General features: G+C 31.1%; 1 protein-coding gene across 1 annotated transcript; it reads right to left on the bottom strand.

Moving 5' to 3' along the window:
• Nucleotides 1-14564: 14564 nt before the first annotated feature.
• LOC116004297 (ACD11 homolog protein) lies at nucleotides 14565-17195 on the bottom strand. The gene is made up of 5 exons (XM_031244278.1): nucleotides 17042-17195; nucleotides 16637-16919; nucleotides 15871-16043; nucleotides 15642-15787; nucleotides 14565-14995 (listed from the first exon to the last, which is right to left on the bottom strand). The coding sequence occupies exons 1-5, from the start codon at nucleotides 17098-17100 to the stop codon at nucleotides 14889-14891; spliced, it is 768 nt and encodes a 255-aa protein (XP_031100138.1). The 5' UTR covers nucleotides 17101-17195; the 3' UTR covers nucleotides 14565-14888.
• Between the last annotated feature and the right edge of the window lie 477 nt (nucleotides 17196-17672).

Below are 17672 nucleotides of genomic sequence, written 5' to 3'. Positions count from 1 at the left end.
ATAATTATTAGGCAATTATTATTAGTCAATTACACTAATATATGTGCAATTATACTTTTATACCTTAAGTATATTCATTTTCACCATATCACATTTAGTTTTTTCTTCCTCCTCTATAGTTGAATACACTAATTGTAATTATAATAAAAAATATAACAACAAATGTTTAATTAATTTTTTAAATTCTAAATAATTTAAAGTTTTCAAGGAAAGTGTAATTAATTTTTTCTAAAGTTAGTAAATAATTTTTAGTCAATTAGTAATATCATTTTCCTTTTCCAATTTCCCTAATTTCCGTTTCCTTTTTCCAATAAGATCTTTTTATATTTTCAATCAATTAGTAAAATCGGTTTTCTTTTCCATTTTATCTTTACTATAGTTTGGGCGGAAATTTTCACAAAGGATGATTTTATTTTTATTAATAGTAGTATAGATATAGAAGTGTAGATAAGTTTTCGAATTATTATTGGTGTAAATAATAATTAATAAATTATTTTCTCTTATAAAATTACGCAGAATTGGTTTCCATTATTCTCACAATTATAATGGTTTAATTATTATCAAAATTTGGTAAATAAAATTTTGTTACCCTTCTCAAAAAATTTTGTTACCAATTAAACTTTATTATTTTTTTACCAATTAATTAATAATATTAGCTAGTTTGTGCGGGAAAGTTGAATGTGAGGATTTTACTTTTATTATAGTATTGATACGTGAATATAGAAACAATATTACCAATTAGTAGATATTAGTTAATTTCCATTTTACATTTTCTTACCAAATAAGCTCTATTAATTGTTTGACCAAATAAAATATTTAATTAATTGACTACAAAAGTTTGGGCGATATATAGTATAAGATTAGAATCTTTTTATATTTTCAATAAATTAGTAATATCAAATTTTCTTTTCCATTTTATCTTTACTATTGTTTGGGTGAGAATTTCACAAAGAATGATTTTATTTTTTATTAATAGTAATATAGATATAGAAGTATAAATAAGTATTCGAATTATTATTATTGGTATAAATAATAATTAATAAATTATTTTCTCTTATAAAATTACGTAGAATTGGTTCTCATTATTCTCACAATTATAATGATTTAATTATTCTTAAAATTTGGTATATAAAATTTTGTAACCAATTAAACATTATTAATTTTTTTTACCAATTAACTACTAATATTAGATTGTGCGGAAAAGTTGAAAGAGATGATTTTACTTTTATTAATAGTATTGATACGTGAATATAGAAACAATATTACCAATTAAAAGATATTAGTTAATTTCCATATTAGAAATAATATTACCAATTTAGACATTTGAAAATTATTGTTATCGGGGACTCTTAAGAATTTAGCAATTTATTAATAGTATTGATACGTGAATATAGAAACAATATTACTAATTAATAGATATTAGTTAATTTCCATATTAGAAATAATATTACCAATTTAGACATTTGAAAATTATTGTTATCGGGGACTCTTAAGAATTAAGCAATTTGAAAATTATTGTTATCGGGGACTCTTAAGAATTAAGCAATTTGAAAATTATTGTTATCGGGGACTCTTAAGAATTAAGCAATTTGTTAATAGTATTGATACTTGAATATAGAAACAATAGTACCAATTAATAGATATTAGTTAATTTCCCTGTTAGAAATAATATTACCAATTTAGACATTTGAAAATTATTGTTATTGGGGACTCTTAAGAATTAAGCAATTTATTAATAGTATTGATACGTGAATATAGAAACAATATTACCAATTAATAGATATTAGTTAATTTTCATATTAGAAATAATATTACCAATTTAGACATTTGAAAATTATTGTTACCGGGGACTCTTAAGAATTAAGCAATTTATTAATAGTATTGATACGTGAATATAGAAACAATATTACCAATTAATAGATATTAGTTAATTTCCATATTAGAAATAATATTACCAATTTAGACATTTGAAAATTATTGTTATCGGGGACTCTTAAGAATTAAGCAATTTGAAAATTATTGTTATCGGGGACTCTTAAGAATTAAGCAATTTGAAAATTATTGTTATCGGGGACTCTTAAGAATTAAGCAATTTATTAATAGTATTGATACGTGAATATAGAAACAATATTACAAATTAATAGATATTAGTTAATTTCCATATTAGAAATAATATTGCCAATTTAGACATTTGAAAATTATTGTTATCGGGGACTCTTAAGAATTAAGCAATTTATTAATAGTATTAATACGTGAATGTAGAAACAATATTACCAATTACTAGATATTAGTTAATTTCCATATTAGAAATATTATTACCAATTTAGACATTTGAAAATTATTGTTATCGGGGACTCTTAAGAATTTAACAATTTATTAATAGTATTGATATGTGAATATAGAAACAATATTACCAATTAATAGATATTAGTTAATTTCCATATTAGAAATAATATTACCAATTAATAGATATTAGTTAATTTCCATATTAGAAATAATATTACCAATTTAGACATTTGAAAATTATTGTTAACGTGGACTCTTAACCAATTTAGACATTTGAAAATTATTGTTATCTGGGACTCTTAACCAATTTAATTTAGACATTTGAAAATTATTGTTATCGGGGACTCTTAAGAATTAAGCAATTTATTAATAGTATTGATACGTGAATATAGAAACAATATTACCAATTAATATATATTAGTTAATTTTTATATTAGAAATAATATTACCAATTAATAGATATTAGTTAATTTCCATATTAGAAATAATATTACCAATTTAGACATTTGAAAATTATTGTTATCGGGGACTCTTGAAAAGTCAATACATGTCATCTAAGCACAAGGTGCTTGGTATAAACTTATTATAATCGAAGGCAAGTCAAGCACTTCAATGACTACATAAATACATTTATATTGGAACTAACTACTACACTTCAAAAAAATTAAATAAAAATAAAAAAATGGTGTGTAGATAGTACAACACCAATGAGTGCTACCCGTGACATATGCTTTTATAACGGAGGAATAAAATACCTTTAATGATATTATGATGTACATTTATTGTAATTACAAAAATCGTTTTTCAAAATGTATATAGTACAACATAAACAAGTGATCCCCTTTTTACAGTGTACAAAAGAAATTAAAAAAAAATCAATGAATAGTGAAAACGCGTTAATTATTGAGTAGCTAATTTTGTTAGGTGAATTATTGCTTTATAAATATCGAATTATGATTTGCGTGCAAAGATTAAATAAAAATATGTTAAAATTACCAAAAAAGTTAATAAATTGCTAATAATTTAACAAATTGAATAAAATTCTCATATGATATGTTTATATTAATAAAAACATATATAGTAATGCAATAAAAATAGAATTATATTAATTAATATATAATAACTATTACTATATAATATATATTCATATATGGAAGTAATTAATGTTTACTATTATTGCTAATAATTTAACAAATTACTATTATTAGGAATACATACATATTAATAAAAACATATATAGTAATGTAATAAAAATAGCATTATAGTAATTAATATATAATAACTATTACTATATAATATATATTCCTATATGGAAGTAATTAATTAATATATTATTATACATTTGAAAATCTCGAACTCTTAATTAGTATTTCAAAAAAGTAATTAATTATCATAATTTTATTATGAATATATACATATATATTTACTATTATTGTTTATTAAATGTAATGAATTCAATCATCTATTGACCTCACTAAATCTTTACATGAATTCTAAGAGCCAAAACCATCAACTCTCAGGCAGTCAGGCTAGTCACGTTAAGTTTCAATAGCATAAGTGATCCTCAGGTCAGTTTTATGGTATATATGGTGGTGTTGAGCTGTTAAACCATAAACACAACTTTCATTTGCTATCATGTATATATCACTTTAATCCGCTCACTCGAAACATAAGTTTTTTGGGTTTTTCTGAAGCAAATACTAAGGAAATCTTGTTTGTTTTTGTTTTGCTTTTCTCAAGAAAATGGAGGGTTTGTCTGGAAACATCCGATCAAGGAAGGAAATGGAGAAACACAACCGAGGTTCATGGTGTCCCGACACCAAATTCCATCAAGTAAAATTGTCTACATTTTTGTTGATTAATTAAATAAATTAAAAGTTAAATCGTGCTTAGCGCACTTTTGAAATTAATTAAACTCAGTTTTTGATTGTTTGTTTTTGTGGTTTTCGATTCTTTATCTTCAAAGATTGTTGTGCTTTTGTTTGTCTGATCTAGATGTTGTGTATGGATATCAGGGCCACAAAAACGGGTTCACAAAAATTCAAAAGACGCCCTGATGGATATACATTTTATTTCTTTTGTGTGTGGAAGTGAAAATGACATAAAATCATGAGGGGATTTTGTGTTAAGCAATATAGCTTAAAGGAAAAAATTACAAGCTAAGATTTTTTATGATAACTCAAGTAAAAAATTTTGATCTCTTATTTTGTTATGATAGTACGTGTTTATAATTAAAATTTTTGAAAACCGTCAATGGATACTCTACCTTAGTCAAGAAGATAAAGAAAAATGGGAGAAAAGTGACTACAAGTTGTAGTTAGACAATTCAAAGAAAGTGAGTAACATTTTTTTAATTTGAGTGCAGTAGTTGCTTCCCTCATGGTACACTTCTCTTCCTGTCGAGCCCCCTTTATCCTCGGTCCATAAAGACAAAATGTAGGATTAATGCCAACAATTCATTTGATTTGTGTGGGTGTAAAGATTCCACTTTCTGGCTGTGCTTTTTGTATTCTTTCCTCTCCTAGACATATAGACTCAAATATAATTTGTAGGATTTAATTTTCTAGATGAGTCCATTATCTTAAGTTAATTTTGATGAGTTAGTAGTCTTGTTTTGGCCTTCAATTTAATTTGGCTTTTTATTAATACCAACATAAGCAAAATCAAAAGATCATAGTTTAGGCATTTGAATTATTTATGTTGGGGAGAAACAAACTTCTTCAAATTGAGAATGAAAATGAATGAAGTTGTTTTAGCACAAGGAAACATTATATATACTAACATAAGCATAAAAGGGGAAATAAGTACCACAAAAAAAAAAATCACAAAAGGGGAAATTTTAGTAAAAGTTTTATACTACTGCTTTTTTTTTTTTTAGTATTATTGATTTTTTTACAATGTCTGTCTACACTTTTTTTAATCTATTGAAGCACAAGTCACAGGCGACTTGACCACATGCAAGGACTTTGGCAGTTAGTTCTATTGTACTAATGCTAGCTACTCAAATTGTATGATATTGAAGAAACATATAGTCTTATTATAATGAGACTGAAAATTACACATTCCAGAAAAATTATGAGACAAGAACATTAATTCATGAACTTTATATTTTGCTAATTTACATATGATATGCTAATTGGATGTTTAATCTTAGTTTTAATCCATTAGTAAGTTTAATTGTGCTCAATTACATTGCACGTATTTAGGCTATAATTCCTTCTCTCTTATTATATCAGCATACATATATTTACTCATTACGAAATTATATATATATATATATATATATATATATATATATATATATATATATATATATATATNATATATATATATATATATATATATATATATATATATATATATATATATATATATTAATCCATGCATGTCTCTTAACATGAACGAAAACAACTTATTCAATGGAAATGCCCTTCCAAAGTAAGTTGGCCCTTTGTCTTTCTTTTATGTTATTTAGTTTCATAAATATTAATTTCTCTTATATATGTTCAACTTTGCAGCTCTCCATGCGTGATGATTTGTTTATTGCTGCTGGGGAGGAAAGTGTGGAGTTAGGGCTCCAAAACCATAGGGAAAAGGGTGTGGCAGAACAGGTTTATGTTCATCCTTACTCCATTATTCCTCCAAAGTAAGTTATCCTCTTCACTTTCTTTTCATCTCTAATCTCTTCAATTTGTTGAACTTAATAAGAGAAGCTNATATATATATATATATATATATATATATATATATATATATATATATATATATATTAATCCATGCATGTCTCTTAACATGAACGAAAACAACTTATTCAATGGAAATGCCCTTCCAAAGTAAGTTGGCCCTTTGTCTTTCTTTTATGTTATTTAGTTTCATAAATATTAATTTCTCTTATATATGTTCAACTTTGCAGCTCTCCATGCGTGATGATTTGTTTATTGCTGCTGGGGAGGAAAGTGTGGAGTTAGGGCTCCAAAACCATAGGGAAAAGGGTGTGGCAGAACAGGTTTATGTTCATCCTTACTCCATTATTCCTCCAAAGTAAGTTATCCTCTTCACTTTCTTTTCATCTCTAATCTCTTCAATTTGTTGAACTTAATAAGAGAAGCTAATAGCGCATAGAATGAAGAATCAGAGTACATTGAAATCTATTGAGAACATGAGACTATATATATATATATATATATAAATCAGGTTGGAACCAGCCTTAACCTACATACAAACCTATGGACTGTACTGTTAAGGATTGCACTGCAACTAATACATGATTGCATCGCACCGGCTCCCAGACATGTCTGGAGGACCATTGCTGTGCAATCGTATCCGATGCAATACTATTATGTAATAGTTGTGGTGCAATCCTTCCGTAGTTCGCAGGTTTGCAATATACACAAACTTATAAAAAGAATGAAGGATCAAAATACATTGAAATATACTAGTACATGAGACTATATATAATACATAAACATAGGAAACTACTCTACAAGGAATACATAACAACCATATAAACTAAAAAAAAAAACTTGAGAACACTTATTATGATCTTAGCTTTTTTTTTTTTTGAAAAATTATGATCTTAGCTTTAATTTATCACAATCTTCATTACTTTACTTGGTCATAATCCAAATTTCTCCAATACCCATACAGCCCTTCTGTTGTGTTGGATTTGGAGGACCAATCCCAGGATGACAGGTGCATTTTTCATGTGCACATAGATCCAATAGAAGAACTAGAACTAGAGGAGGGAGAAGTGCTACCTCCTTGCAAAATCTGTGCTTCTTCACAGCCAGTTAGCACATCAATCCATGGAAATCCTACCATGCCAGCATATGCAGGATTACAAGTTGATCCTGAATTAATTGCTGCCATTGCTACACTTGTCAGGAGTGCCCAAACTGATTTGATAGATCCTGATCTCCTAACCATGTTTCTAAGCAACCCACAATTGGTTGAGCAGGAGATGAAAGTGCTACTTACAAGCCTTGCAACTGAGAAAATACCAAAACCCAGCATGGCTGTAAGCAAGCCCCTGAAGTCATAGCACTCCCCCATGCAGGAATGCCAAATATGGCTGCTGGTATTTTTCCTTCAACTCCTTTTACATTTAAACTATTTTTTATTTTTTGGGGTGAGTGGGAAATCTGCAGCCACAATGCGAGGGCGTATGCACTGAATAAACCCCGTCTAGTGACTATAGTCGGTAAAGGACCATAAAGAGATAAATTAGCCTAACCAATAAGGATGGGAATAGGCCAGGCCCCTTGTAGGGGCCTATGGCCTGGCCTAATTAAGGCATAGTTAGGCTACACACAAACTCAGACCCATGCCCAGGCCTTAGATTTTCGTAACAGGTCCAGACCTAATTTTTTAAAGCTCGGTTCGGCTCGGCTCAGCCTATTCCGTCCCTAAGCCTAGATTGCTCATAGCTGGCCGGCTCAAACCAAGAAGCTAAACTGAGATTGAACTCGCGACCTTGTTTGTATTCTTAGCCAGCTTGGGTGGGGTTACTCCCAGATTTAAACTATATTATGTTTATAACAAGGTAGGCATGCAAAGAAAGTGATTGATGAATATGGGGAACATGTAGGTGGCAACCCATTGTCCGGAGCTGAATGCTCCTCCAGTATGCCCATATCTAAAAAGGAACATCTGAAGAACATAGTCAAGAGTGATGGAGCACATGAATCTGTGGGAGATGAGCCTCCTTGCAAGTATTTCAATACATCAAATGGATGCTGGAATGGCTTCAAATGCGGCTTCTGGCATGATGTTGATGCTCCTTATGCAAAGAGAAGGAAGGCATAACAGGCTATGGCGGATATGGCCGGCGAGGAGAAGTGTCAAAGAGAGAGGGGAAGGGTATTGTAAGTGTTTGGATATGGCGGATAATGAATTATATGCTTTAGATGCACTCTCCCTGGTTTGGTGCTGGGGAATCATACATGTAATTGGGTTAATGGTTTTTAATTTAAAAAATATTTCATTTTTATGGAGATTGTGAGTCTCTTTTAAATTTTCATTTATATGGTTTTAAACAGTCAGAAATATTTTGTCCAAGTCTTTCCATCAAGATGCCTCATCAAGGCAAAGTTTAAGAAGCCTTCTAAAAGGAGACACGTGTGTCATTCCAATTACTGATGAGGAAAAGACAGTTGTTACACGTTCCTTTTTATAAATTGTGTAACTTTGAGGAAAACGGCGAAGAATCAACTTACTTTAGAAGATCAGAGTATTTTCGTTCTTATTATGAAGAAGAATCTTGATATAAGAAAAGAGGATGAGTTATGGCCTAAATTCCTCGTATTACATTAGATTTAAGACACTTACTTTTTTTTACTTAAGGAATAATTCATTAGCATATATAATAAACTCATTAGCAAAGACTAGTATCATTAATTCCGTTTGCTTTACAGGTGATATATAGTCAATCACAATCACACTTCATAATTTCATGCTGTCCAATTTTTTTTAAGTATGAACATGCACTCCAAGTAGCATTCAATGCTTAACTTTTACTAAAATTTCTCCTTTTGGGGGTTACATTTTTTTTGATTAAAAAAGGAGGGAGCTATCCCATAAGAAAGAACAAAAGGGAAAAACTATCCCCTATTATGGGGAATCCACCGCTTAGAACTAGCCCCTATCAGATCTTTATGATACAAATCCCCCAGAGCTTTTGGGGGTTACATTAATGCCTGCAATCCATCAAAATCTGATTATCCGCCATATCCAAACACTTACCCTTCCCCTCTCTCTTTGACACTTCTCCTCGCCAGCCATATCCGCAATAGCCTGTTATGCCTTCCTTCTCTTTGCATAAGGAGCATCAACTTCATGCCAGAACCGGCATTTGAAGCCATTCAAGCATCCATTTGATGTATTGAAAAACTTGCAAGGAGGCTTATCTCCCACAGATTCATGTGCTCCATCACTCTTGACTATGTTCTTCAGATGTTCCTTTTTAGATATGGGCATACTGGAGGAGCATTCAGCTCGGACAATGGGTTGCCACCTACATGTTCCCCATATTCATCAATCACTTTCTTTGCATGCCTTGTTATTAAACATAATATAGTTTAAATCTGGGAGTAACTCCAACCAAACTGGCTAAGGATACAAACTCTTGATCACAAGGTCACGAGTTCAAATCTCAACCTAACTTCTTGGTTTGAGGCGGCCAGCTATATAGATGAGCAACCTAGGCTTAGGGATGAAAATAGGCTGAGCCGAGTCAAGCTTTAAAAAAATTAGGTCTGGACCTGCTACGAAAATCTAAGGTCTGGGCATGGGTCTGAGCTTGTATGTAGCCTAACGAGGGGCCTGGCTTATTCCTATCCATACTGGTTATGCTGGTTTATCTCTTTGTGATTCTTTTGCCGACTATGGTCACAAGACGAGGTTTATCCAGTGCACACTCTCAAGTTGTGGCTGCAAATTTTCCTCGTCACTCCCAAAAAAATATAGTTTAAATGTAAAAGGAGTTGAAGGAAAAATACCAGCAGCCATATTTGGCATTCCTGCATGGGGGAGTGCTATGAGTTCAGGCTTACTTTCAGCCATGTTGGGTTTTGGTATTTTCTCAGTTGCAAGGCTTGTTAGTAGCACTTTCATCTCCTGCTCAACCAATTCTGGGTTGCTTAGAAACATGGTCAGGAGATCAGGATCTATCAAATCAGTTTGGGCACTCCTGACAAGTGTAGCAATGGCAGCAATTAATTCAGGATCAATTTGTAATCTTGCATATGCTGGAATGGTAGGATTTCCATGGATTTATGTGCTAACTGGCTGTGAAGAAGCACAGATTTTGCAAGGAGGTAGCACTTCTCCCTCCTCTAGTTCTAGTTTTTCTATTGGATCTAGGGGCACATGAAAAATGCACCTGTCATCCTGGGATTGGTCCTCCAAATCCAACCCAACAGAAGGACTGTATGGGTATGGGAAAAATTTGGATTATGACCAAGTAAAGTAATGAAGATTGTGATAAATTAAAGCTAAGATCATAATAAGTGTTCTCAAGATTTTTTTAGTTTATATGGTTGTTATGTATTCCTTGTAGAGTAGTTTCCTATGTTATTATATATAGTCTCATGTATTAGTATATTTCAATGTATTTTGATCCTTCATTCTTTTTATAAGTTTGTGTATATTGCAAACCTGCGAACTACGGAAGGATTGCACCACAACTATTACATAATAGTATTGCATCGGATACGATTGCACAGCAATGGTCCTCCAGACATGTTTGGGAGCCGATGCGATGCAATCATGTAGTAGTTGCGGTGCAATCCTTAACAGTACTGTCCATAGGTTTGTATGTAGGTTAAGGCTGGTTCCAACCTGATTTATATATATATATATATATATATATATATATATAGTCTCATGTTCTCAATAGATTTCAATGTACTCTGATTCTTCATTCTATGCGCTATAAGCTTCTCTTATTAAGTTCAACAAATTGAAGAGATTAGAGATGAAAAGAAAGTGAAGAGGATAACTTACTTTGGAGGAATAATGGAGTAAGGATGAACATAAACCTGTTCTGCCACACCCTTTTCCCTATGGTTTTGGAGCCCTAACTCCACACTTTCCTCCCCAGCAGCAATATAATAACCAAATCATCACGCATGGAGAGCTGCAAAGTTGATCGAACATATATAAGAGAAATTAATATTTTATGGAACTAATTAACATAAAAGAAAGACAAAGGGATAACTTACTTTGGGAGGGCATTTCCATTGAATAAGTTGTTTTTGTTCCTGCTAAGAAACATGCATGGATTCTTTGTATATATTATTTCGAAAAGAGTAAATATATATGTATATACTGATATAAGAAGAGAGAAGGAATTATAGCCTAAATACATTAGATTTGCCCTTGTTTTCAAACCCTAGACTAAATGTTCCTTTTCATCAAAAATAGGAATAATTTTTTAATTTTTAAATAAACTCACTAATGGATTAAAGCTAAGGTTAAACACTTAGCATAATATATGTAAATTAGCAAAGTATAAAGTTCATGAATTAATATTCTTGTCTCATTTTTCTGGAAAGTGTAAGTTTCAATCAGTCTCATTGTAAAAAGAATATATATATATATATGGTAATTTCTTCAATATCATACAATTTGAGTAGCTAGCATTAGTATAGAACTTTTACTAAAATTTTCCCTTTTATGCTTATGTTAGTATAAAGTTTCCTTGTGCTAAAACAACTTCATTCATTTTCATTCTCAATTTGAAGAATTTTGTTTCTCCCCTACATAAATTCAAATGCCTAAACTATGATCTTTTGATTTTGCTTATGTTGGTATTAATGAAAAAGCCAAATTAAATTGAAGGCCAAAACAAGTCTACTAACTCATAAATATTAACTTAAGATAAAGACTAATTAATATAGAAAATTAAATCCTACAAATTATATTTGAGGTCTATGTTTAGGAGAGGAAAGAAGACAAAAAGCACAACCAGAAACTAGAATCTTTACACCACACATATCATACTACTGCACTCAAAAAACGTTACTCTCACTTTCTTTGAATTGTCTAACTACAACTACTTGTAGTCACTTTTCTCCCATTTTATTTATCTTCTTGACTAAGGTAGAGTCTCCATTAACGACTTTCAAAAATTTTGATTATAAACATGTAGTATCATAACAAAATAAAAGATCCAATTTTTTTACTTGAGTTATCGTTAAAAAAAACTTGTACTCTATAATTTTTTTTTTTCCTTTAAGCTATATTTGTTAACACAAAATCCCCTCATGATTTTATGTCATTTTCACTTCCACACACAAAAGAAATAATACTCCCTACAAAGTATATCCATTAGGGCATCGTTTAGATTTTTGTGGCATATACCCATACACGGACATTTAGATTTGACAAACAAAAGCACAACAATCTTTAAAGATAAAGAATCGAAAATTACAAAAACAAACAATCAAAACTAAGTTTAATTTCAAAAGTTAAGCACGATATAACTTTAATTTAATTAATCAACGAAAAATGTAGGCAGTTACTTGATGGAATTTGTTGTCGGCGGGACACCATGAACCTCGGTTGTATTTCTCCATTTCCTTCCTTGATCAGATCTCTCCAGACAAATCCTCCATTTTCTTGAGAAAAGCAAAACAAAAACAAAGAATAATTTCTTAGTATTTGCTTCAAAAAACCCCAAAAAAAAAAAATTATGTTTCGAGTGAGCGGATTAAGTTGATATGTATATAGTAGTAAATGGGAGTTGTGTTTATCGGTTAACAGCTCAGCACCATCATATATACCATAAAACCTGAGAATCGATCACTTTTGCTATTGAAACTTTAGGTGACTTGCTAGCCTGAGAGTTGATGGTCTTGGGTCTTAGAATTCATATAAAGATTTAATGAGGTCAATAGATGATTGAATACATAATTTTAATAAACAATAATAGTAAATATATATATATTCCTAATAAAATTATGATAATTAATTACTTTTTTGGAATACTAATTAAGAGTTCGAGATTTTCAAATGTATAATAATATATTAATTAATTACTTCCATATATGAATATATATTAATAATGCAATTTTTATTACATTACTATATATTATATATATATTAATTACTATAATGCAATTTTTATTACATTACTATATATGCTTATTACATTACTATATATGTTTTTATTATGGAGTATATATTAATTACTACTCCGTATAATGCAATTTTTATTACATTACTATATATGTTTTTATTATATATATTAATTACTACTCCGTATAGTGCAATTTTTATTACATTACTATATATGTTTTTATTATGGAGTATATATTAATTACTACTCCGTATAATGCAATTTTTATTACAGTAATATATATGTTTATTACATTACTATATATGTTTTTATTATATATATTAATTACTACTCCGTATAATGCAATTTTTATTACATTACTATATATGTTTTTATTATATATATTAATTACTACTCCGTATAATGCAATTTTTATTACATTACTATATATGCTTTTATTAATATAATAAGCATATCATATGAGAATTTTACTCCGTATTCAGTTTGTTAAATTATTAACAATTTATTAACTTTTTGTTAATTTCAACGTATTTTTATTTAATCTTCGCACATAAATCATAATTTGATATTTAACAAATTAAAATTAGCTACTCAATAATTAACACATTACGTTTTTCACTATTCACTGATTATATATATATATATATATATATATATATATATATATTTCTTTTGTACACGGTAAAATCATATATCAGGGGGACCACTTGTTTATGTTGTACTATTTACATTTTGAAAAACAATATTTGTAATTCCAATAAATGTACATCATAATATCATTAAAGTTTATTCTTCCGTTGTAAAAGCATATGTCACCAAAAGCGCGCACTCGTTGGTGTTGTACTATCTACATACCCTTTTTTCTTTTAAAAGTGTAATTTTTTTTTTTTAAAGCAAAGTGTAGTAGTTAGTTCCAATATAAATGTCATTGTAGTGCTTGACTTGCTTTCGATTATGATAAGATTATGCATTTAGTTCTAATAAGATTATGATAATAAATTACTTGATTCTTAAGAGTTTGATAACAATAATTTTGAAATGTCTAAATATAGTCCATTCAAAGCGGATCAACCCGCCACATGACATGCTTAATTTTTTATGAGTTTTTGCCGCAAAACTCTTAAGTTATGGTTCAAGTAACTCTAACTTATCCTATACAAGTTGATGGATCCCAGTTGGACAAATATACTTAACTTAAAAAAAAAAAGTAATAATTAAAATCAAGATTCGTAAATAAACATAAAATTCTTTTTAAAGAGTAGTCCTTGTGTTATTTTCTAATAATCGATAAGCCAGTTAAGTAAAATTATATAAGTTTTGATTTTTAAAGAATCCTTAGCCGGTTGTCGGAAATCGTCGAAAGTCGTCCTTTTCGTCGATTATGACGTTTTCCGACGATTTTTTATCAATAACCTGTTGCAAGTTACCGGAAAACTTAGAAATTTAGAGGTCTGTTGGACCCTTTTCCAATGGTTTAAAAAATATGGTTCCACGTCACTGGTGTGGGGACCACCTTTGACATTTGGACACACGCAGTGACGCTAGCTGATTTTTGTTAAAAAGCAATAACACTAGTATTTTTTGAGATCCCATTGTTGCCACTTTTTACATATTAAGGAGTGAATCAAGGTTAGGTACTCATATGACATTCGCTTAACAGAAGAATAGGATAGAAGAAATTTGAGAGGATTCAAGAGCAATCAAATTAACCTGCTACTCAATGCTGCAATTAGATCAAAATCAATCTGAAAATGTAAGAATGTGTTCAAGTCTACAAAGTTTGAAGTAGTTTTCTATTTTCTGGCATGATTTTCATCTATAAATATGCCAATTTTACTCTACAATAGACAAATCTAGCTCTAATAATCTCTAAATCCCAGTAACTTTGGGCCGAAATCGCCTCCAAAAATTGCAAGTAAGCTAAAACCTAACCTCTATGAGCAGATATTCTTGCTTCAACATTGAGAGTGGTTGCTACTTGCCAAGCAAGAGGGGCATTGATCCAGTCGAACAAAGATGAACATTACCAATCCAAGGTAATGTTTCTTGAAATGTAGAGATTGTCAATGTAGTCAATGATTGGATTTAAAGCATTGATGTATCTATTCATTTCCACCTCGGCTGTCACATCTGCCACAAAATTGTCATTGTCAAATTAAAAAAATGAAATTCTGATCAAACAATGTAAAGTCAAAAGTCCACTTCAAAGTCTGATTAAGATCCTAAGAGCAACCTTAATAGAGGTGTTTTTGTGATTTTTGGCTAACTTGGAAGATAGAGAAGGAAGAGGTTCTCCTGCTAGAACCTCAATTTTAGTCAAAGAATAAAAACACGCAGGTTTGATTCACGCAAGGTGCCCCAACGGGCGTGTGCTCTTCACACACACCTTGGATGTGGCACCACTCTCCCTTTTTTTTCCTCCCTTTTTGTTTCGAATGTTGCTTGGCAAAGGAATCCACAAAACCTTGGAGGGAGGGGGGAGAACAACTCACCAATGGTGGTGCTCTAATTTGTTCTCCACGACAATTGATACATCAACCATGGCAAAGATGCACGAGCAGAAGGGTATTGATTGAAATCACAGAACTACCAATACAACAAAACATATATGATAGTAGTTTTTACTAATCATGCTAGCTGATAATCTGCTGCTAGGATGCACACATTTCATCTGTGATTAATCCATCAGCATCAAGTTTTTTATCTAGATATTGTAGTATGCAAAACCCACTATCAGAACCCAACTTCACTAAGAAAGTAGATAGAAAAAACTGACCATTTTCTTTCATCCTCTCCAGAAGTTGTTCCCGGGTTGGCAAGGCATACATGCCAGCACAAACAGCAGTCCTGACAGCCCATGTATGATAGGGTGCACAAACTTTGGCATATGCAGTTGAAGCAGCATCTTTCAAGGAGCGGTCACTAGAGAGAGCAAATTAGTGTCCGCAGTTGTTACAAAGAAAAAGGATAACTACAAAAGTTGTGCAGGCAAATTAATGGCATACCAGGAAGACAGAAAATTCTGAAATATATCCTTCATCAGATGTAAACCCTGCCTCACTCTGCGTAAATTGCGCGATAAACTCCCTGCTGTTTTCACACTGTTGTGTTCAACATCGTAGTCAAGGATGCTTTCTAAAGTTTCGTAGCTCTTTGATGCTTCCGTGAGGCTTTGAACCTGCGAAGCCCAGTGACAGTAATATAATGAATGTAGAAACAGGGAATTGAAAACAAAAGCACAATACAAGAGCAAAATTTGATATGGATGGATAAAAGAGACAATGCAATCTTCTAATGCTAGTTATGACTTATGAATCAATCTATTACTCGAAAGAGTATGCAAACTTTGCAATTCACAAATTTCCCCATGATTATCATTATCTGTAAGAACAAATGTCAAATAGATCACTGACTTGTATAACTTCAAATAGGTCACTGACTTATAGCTTCAAATAGGTCACTCAACTTATAGCTTTTATGCAATTAGATCTGCAATCAAACAAGCAAAATATATGCCAGAGACATTTTTATGAAATTTTTTAATGCAACTTAAGTTAAAACATTTCTATTTTTCATCTAAACTAGTATGAAAATGGCAATTATTAATACTATGTAAGTAATATGATCAGATTTTAATTAGAAAAATATCTCAATTGCTTGTGCACACATTCTAAATTCTTGCAGAGAAGCCATAAATCTAATGAGACTTTTTTTTCCTTATTTGTAAATAAAAGGGAGGGAGAGAGAGATAGATTAGGGTTGAAGCAAAACCTTGGCGACGTATTCAATCTCGGCGAATTTGAATGCGATCCCTAAACAACCAAAAAGGACAGAAACGAGAGAGCACGCCTCACAGAATGGTTTCAATTTAACATTTTCTAATCCCTTGGAATTCAACTCCGCGGTAATACGCTCGAACGCATCCGCCACCGTGGACAGCGGCGTGGCGGGGCCGGCGTCCTCGAAAGCAGCGGGGCCGGCGTCCTCGAAAGCAGCGGCGGCGGCCTCCTCCTCTTCCATGGAAATCCTCGCACCGGATGCCGTGGCCCTCACCCTTGTTCGCACGGAACGAAGAACATAGCTTCAGTATAATAAGCTCTTTTCTGGAAAAATTCGAAGTGCGAAAAAGGGATGGATCTGGAAAGAGAAAAGGAGAGAAGCAATGGAGAAAGTTACCTTTTGGAGGAATGGAGTTTAGGCGTGGCGGAGATGATGGATCGGAATCGGAAGGCCATGTGATCTTTTGTCTGTTATAACGACGTTTGCGTTCTTCCCTCCAAAATACTATTTTTCTTTTCTTTTCAAAGTGATGTTTATTACGGAGTAAATTATTATAATTAATTGAAACCGACCTTTTGAAGAGGCCGACACGTCTGTTCTAATTTGCCTGCCCTGCATAGTGCATATGCTTCCTGCCTTAATGGAGAAGAATAGTGACTCACTCTCAAAAACACGTGTCACTTCATATCCAACCCCACGTCAATTCCTTCATCCATCTAATTTATAATTTTATTTGAATATAAATAATAATTGTTACCAACTAGTCGTCTTCTCTGATAAATGGCGATTGACGACAGTTCATCGATGACGGTTGAACCATCGTCAATCGCCAGATATATTGTCTGAACTGAAATAGCATGATATTTATTGATTTTAAATTTTATTGTCTCAATTTAACATGTTAAAATGATATAATTATACATTTTAAAAGTTTAAAAACCTAATTAAAAATTAAATACTTATTTGACCATTTTCTCTTTATCATTTTCTCTTTATTACGACAGAATCCATTATGAAGAGGGAACAA

The sequence above is a fragment of the Ipomoea triloba genome, chromosome 14 (assembly GCF_003576645.1).
Source record: "Ipomoea triloba cultivar NCNSP0323 chromosome 14, ASM357664v1".
NCBI classification, from domain to species: domain Eukaryota; kingdom Viridiplantae; phylum Streptophyta; class Magnoliopsida; order Solanales; family Convolvulaceae; genus Ipomoea; species Ipomoea triloba.
Note: the sequence above shows the minus strand (reverse complement) of the source record. Positions and strands in the feature narration are given on the sequence as shown.